This window comes from Octodon degus, unplaced genomic scaffold (genome assembly GCF_000260255.1).
Source record: "Octodon degus isolate 3935 unplaced genomic scaffold, OctDeg1.0 scaffold00002, whole genome shotgun sequence".
In the NCBI taxonomy this organism is placed as follows: domain Eukaryota; kingdom Metazoa; phylum Chordata; class Mammalia; order Rodentia; family Octodontidae; genus Octodon; species Octodon degus.
The window spans coordinates 33,097,483-33,103,424 of record NW_004524578.1 but is presented as its reverse complement, the minus strand read 5'-3'; the positions used below and the strand labels follow the sequence as shown (position 1 = coordinate 33,103,424).

The 5,942-nt window shown below is 43.3% G+C and overlaps 1 protein-coding gene across 3 annotated transcripts in view; it reads left to right on the top strand.

The window, feature by feature from the left end:
- Osmr (oncostatin M receptor) overlaps nt 1–5,942 on the top strand; it is a 69,094-nt gene that overhangs the window by 19,000 nt on the left and 44,152 nt on the right. For all 3 annotated transcript variants that reach the window (XM_023711879.1, XM_023711881.1, XM_023711884.1), the window contains exon 3: nt 3,069–3,238. In XM_023711879.1, the coding sequence (XP_023567647.1) occupies nt 3,069–3,238 (170 nt within the window). The remainder of the gene's footprint in view (nt 1–3,068; nt 3,239–5,942) is intronic.

The following is a 5,942-nucleotide window of genomic DNA, read 5'->3' as shown; positions in this document are numbered from 1 at the left end:
GATCTCTTAGAATATTGCATTTTAAATGTAACATTATGTGGACCTGAAACTAACACGTATTTCCAAGAATATTTACCAAATACAGAAAAGTAAAAAGAAAAAATTAAGAACCACCCAATCTTAACATCTAGAAATGACACAACATTTTTACTTCACTTTTATAGATTTTAACGAATAACTTCTGTATTTAAAATGACGGAAAATATGAATGAATTTCATGTTGCTAAAGCAAAATAGCTAAAGCTGGGTACAGTTTTAAGAAAAGAGGCCTATTTAGCTCATAGATTGGAAGCTTTGCCTCCCCCTCAGGACACATGGTATGATGGTGGAGGGAGCGTGTGTGTGTGTGTGTGTGTGTGTGTGTGTGTGTGTGTGTGTGTGTTGAGAAAGACAGTGACAGACGGGGAGACAGAGACAGAACACCTGTGCACGGGCTGCTGGACCTCCTCTGTACCACAGCTGGAGAAATGTCCATTCGAGCCGCAGCTCCTTTCAGGTTGTCTCCTTTGCTTTCCTGCTGCTGATGCGTAAATGTCCTTTACATTCCGGATGCCAGAAACTTACCACATATATATGGCTTTCAAAGTCTTCTCCCAGCCCGTAGGCTATCTTTTTACTTTCTTGAAAGTGCTCTTTTGATGCACAGAAGTGTTTAGTTTTAGTGAAGTTGGACTCATCTTGTTGCTCATGTTCTAGTGACGTATTTAAGGGTTCAGCACCATATCCAAGGTCCAGGAGTTCCATTTAGCACGGTCACCCTCCTCAGTGGGGCAGTGACAACATGCCGCAAGGAGGGTGGCAACATTCTCTGCAGGTAGCTGTAGAAGGCTAGTGTTTTTCATCTTATGAATGCTTTCACTAACCTCTTCCACGGAATGAGTTGTCTGAAGTTTCCTTCCACATTCTTCATGCCTTTCTGTATCCTCCACTTCTGTAGCTCTCCCCACATCCCTGTATCCTGAGCTCGGCGGGACACTTTTCTGCCCTGAAACATTTGTCCCAGATGCTGAATCCCATGAGATAGTTGCTCTCCTGTCTTAACATCTGGGGCACAGTGCACCAAAGGGGAGCTCAGGTTTGATTATGAGGGAGACGGCTGCCTCCATCTCATGCTGTAGAGCTCTGTGGACAGCTAGTGAACTTCACCGAGCTTCAGTTTCCTTACCTATAAAAAAAATTTACTGTTTTATAGTTTCACAGCAAGTATTATCTGAGGCAGAAGTAAAGCAGCTACCACCGTGCCTGCTGAATAATTCATGTGCGGCATTGTTCTTGTTGCTTGTACTTCCCTGTGAAAAACACAGCTTATGTCTACTGGCAATGAGGATTTTTTTCACTACAGAGATTGCTTTCATTTTTGTTGTCAAAAAGAGTTATCTCTGATCTTTCTAACTTAGTACCAGAAGATTTCAAGTTACTAGAGCAAAGGAAAAAAATGAGTGCACAGTAGATGGTGTTTGTTATGGATCATCAGACACCACTTGATTTTTTCAAGGCACTGTTGATCTTTACAAAACTTTGGCCCCATTTTCAGTTTACTTTAGATACCCTAAGCCTAATAATTGAAATTATTGAATCAGTAATACACACTTCTTTTTAAATCTTTATGGTGTCTCTTCCTCTGAAGTGGAGAGTCAGGATTTATTGTTGTCTAAAATTAGCAACGGCTGCCTAAACACCCTCCTTCTCTCTGGAGGCTGAGACCTGTGTGTGTGGTCGGTCACTGGCAACGACGCCACCGATAACTCGGACACAGCCTGTGCAGTACAGTGCAGTACTCCTGCAGCCAGAATTCAGAAGGATGAGATGCGAGGATCACTTGAATCCAGAAGCTCAAGAACAGTCTGAGGAATGGCAAGACTCCACCTTGGAAAGAAGGAAGGAAGGGGGAAGAGAGGGAAGGAGGAGCAAGAGACAGGGAGGGAGGGAGGGAGGGAGAAAAAAGCATGAATAGATTTGTGTAGATATTTAAAACCTTGGGAAATGGCTTCCCTGTCTTTTCTCCCTCCCTCTCCCCTCCCTCCCTCCCTCCCTCTCCCCTCCCTCTCTCCCTCTCCCCTCCCTCCCTTCCTCTCTTCCTTCCTTGCTTCCTTCACAGGGTCTTGCTATGTAGGGTTTTACTATATAGTTCAGGCTGGCTCAAACTCATGGCAATCCTGCTGCCTCATATTTGAATTCCTGTTTTCCACACTCCATCCGACACCAACTACTCTAAACGTGCAATCTCTTAATTATTTCATGAGTTTGTTGGGTCTCCCCAGCTAGGCCCTTCTCTGAGCCAGGGACTTCGTCACAAGTATTTTTGTTTTATGTTAAGTGCCTAGCATATTGTTGATTCTACCCAGATTTCAGGAAGCTCTTGGTAGAGGTTACTTCAAGTTCAGAAAACCGAAGGGCAAGTCACCATGGCCAGAGAAAAAGTATACCTCCTCCTATGTAGAGTTGTTTTTTTTTTAATTATGAAGTATTGCCTGTCAACTAAGAAGATGTTGCCAGCTGTGGTAGCACACAATCTTGTTGTCCCAGCTGCCTGGGAAACTGAGGCAGGAGAATGCAATTTTGAAGCTGGTTTGGGTAATTTAGTGAGATCCTGTCTCAAGACAACAACAAAAAAAATTTAAAGGGTAAAATGCAGCTCAGTATTAGAGTCTTGCCTTGTGCACACAAGGCCCTGGATTCAGTTTTCAGTACCACAAAAAAGGGGGGACATTTTTAACTTTTTATTTCTGGAATATAATGTTTATAGCAAAACAACCTCTTTAGCTCTATTGAGAATTTTAAACTAATTAGATTTTCCCCTAAAAACCTGTTGTTTTAACTGCTTACCAGCACATTAACTTGCTATGTATTGTTAAGCAAATTATTCCATTCATCAAGCTATTAATTTCTTCCTCTACAAAATAATTTCTGAATTCCTTTCCAGCACTGCAAGCCATCTGTTTCTAGAATGCACATATGAACAGTATTTTCCAAAGCTAAACAGAAATGACATTGAACAGTTTAATTTTCTGTGACTGGTGGCCGGATCCTGTCGGATGCTATTTCACACCTCTGTTTTGGTCTTTCAGTCTTGGATGAGTACTTACCACTGGCTCCCCAGTCACTTAACGTTTCCATCAATGCTACACTTCAGCATTTGCGTTTGCAGTGGATAGTCCACCAGCTCCCTTACCAGGAATTACAGATGGTATTTCCAATAGAGATCAGTAGAATCGAAACATCCAAAGTCATCTGGACGGTAAGAATTTATTTATTTTTCTTGGCTCAGTATTTTAGAAAACATTTCCTGGTGCTGTGGTATGTGTTTCATAATATCCGAGAAATCCCATTATGCAATCCCATTAACAGCTCAAAACACTTAAACAATTTCATATTTTTGTTTTTTCCATTTTTGGGATTTTTTTTTACTTTGGAGACTGTCTAAGGCAAAGGAATACAGCCACTTTGATATGATGGAATGTGTAAGAAATGCATTATTTTCCTGTTTCTTCGCTGCCCTCAAAAGGGCGTGTGAGTACTGGACTTCTGAAGTCTATAGAGATCAGCTATCTCATTTCTCTTCCCAATTTCTTCTCTGTCCACTGTACATTTTTTGGGGTAGGATGTAATAATTTGGCAGCATTTTTCTCACTGGCCAGGCTTCCTGTGAGTTGTGTTGCTTCCACTGTCTGTGCTGGAAGGCAAGGCAGAGTTGGTCCCAGTGCTTTATGGAGCCACAAATGCTCCCCCTGGCTCTATTGGAAAGTAACTTGCAGTCCCTTGTTCCCACACAGGTGGGCCTTCTATCAAAATATTTAAATAAAGAAAATACTTAATATCAACCTTCTTCAATGCCAATCATTTTGGAGTAGATTTTTACTCATCTTTCTTCAAATAACAGTGATGTCTGTGGTGACACTTACTGCCTAGTGCCCTGGGACACACTGGTTTTTATACACTACCATTGCTGATCTGGGGAATCTTAATAATTTCTACGCACATAAAGGTGAGTCATTGTCATAAGGTGGTGAAGGACAGGGGAATGTTTCTCATTGGATGGACCTGAAAACTGGGGGCACAGGCCCGTGCTGCAAGCTTCATTGTCACCGCCCAGATCCACCTTCTCTAACACATTACCTGAAGGTCACTAGTGCTGGGTCTGCAGTTGCTGTTCTACTTTTGCATTTAAAATCTGAGTATAGGGGCATGTGGAAACTAAAATTCTGACTCCATCCATGTAGGATTCACATGAGGTCTGTCACCCATCTGCTCACAGAGCGGTTTTCCACAGTGCAAGCTGTTCTGTGTGCTCAGTATGAAATAGCACTGCTCGTGTGTCGCTGTCCCCTTCTCACAGTCAGCGTGTCTTCCCTTCATCCCAGCTCATGTTAAGCAGGCTGATTTTCCTATTTTTGGTGGATACACTGGTGAATAATTTGGGCCCAGGTGAACAATGAGCAAAGATCTTACTAAGAATGAACCAAGAAAAAAAGGGAGGGATTGCGAAGATCTGCTAAAGAACTTTTGCATAACTGACCCTTCCCACCATTAGCAAAACCACCTTTAACCATAGATCAATAGGATCCTCTTATGTATTTTTCTAAAAGGCAGATCATATCTGTTAGTGTGTTAGAGAAAATCATGCTTTTCCTTGGCTAAGCGGATCCTATTCTTTTCTGAAAGAAGTTGTTCCTATTTGCTTCCATATCAGATGCAGGTGATAATTTCTTTGCAAAGTAAAGCAGGTGTAGAACCTACTTCAGTAACTTACCAGTGTCCTTAACAGAGTTTGCCTGCAATGGGGGAGAAAACCCACAGCACAGAGAAGGTGACTGACACAGGGTGATGGCATTCACTCCCCCACGATCAGAGGAGCAAGATGACTACTGCAGCCTCCCCAGGCCATTGGTGCCTACGCCCGCATATCCGCAGAGTGGCTGTTGCCACGAGCAACCCTTACCTGACCCTCTCAGGTCTGGACTTGAGGAGAGACTGAAAATCCTTCCCCCACAGTAGTCTCACGTTCAGTTTCCCGTTGGGCAGATCTCGTAGAACACTCACGCATATTGAGCACAGCTTCCAGATTTTTGTCTGAGATCACTGTGCTCTGAAACAAACCAGAGGAAAAATGCATCCTAATACAGGTCCTTCCGGCTGGACCAGAGCCCATTTGGGACCAGTGCTGGCTCCACAGAGCTCGGCTGGCTCTGCTAGTCCCAGCCATCTGCTATAGGGTTTTGTCAGTGGCAGAGAAGCAGACTAACAGCTCAATTTGTGAGGAGAATGGGAGCATGAGTCAGTTCAGGCCCAGAGCGCATGCCTCAGCAATGAATCAGTGACCCTGGGCAGACTTCCGCGTTACATGAAGTTTCCCATTACAAATGTCCATCAGGGCCAAACTAAACTTGCCACTCATTGAATGAAAATGGCCCAAAGGCAATTCATCCCATTGAAAAAAAAAAAAAACTTACTGAATTGATGCATTCAGAGAAACTTTTATCTCTTTCATTTATAGAGCTTTAAAGACCACAAGGCTCAAAACAAGGCTAGACACAATCCCCACACAGAGTGTGTGGGAGAAACACATCAGCTGTTGTTGATGAAACGAGTAAGCTTAGACTGTGCGCAGGGCTGGCATCCAGCAAGGCCTGTGGAGAGTGCCGAGGGGCAAATAGCTGGCCAGCTGGGCTCGAAATGGGGGTGTGTGTGCAGGTCAGTAGCCGGGTGCTGTTTGCTTGGAGCAAGGCCCTATAGCCACCCGCAAGTTGAATGATGGGTTCTTTGAATCAAAATATAAAAGAAGACTGGAAGCAACTTAGCAGAGAAAGCAGAATTGAGGTGTGTGAAACAGGTTGACAGGTGATCACAGTCCCTGTGAGAGCTACTAGAATTAATACAGAAATTCAGTAGCATAGCAGGTTATAAAATCAATACCCAAAATTCAATTGCATTCCTCTACACAG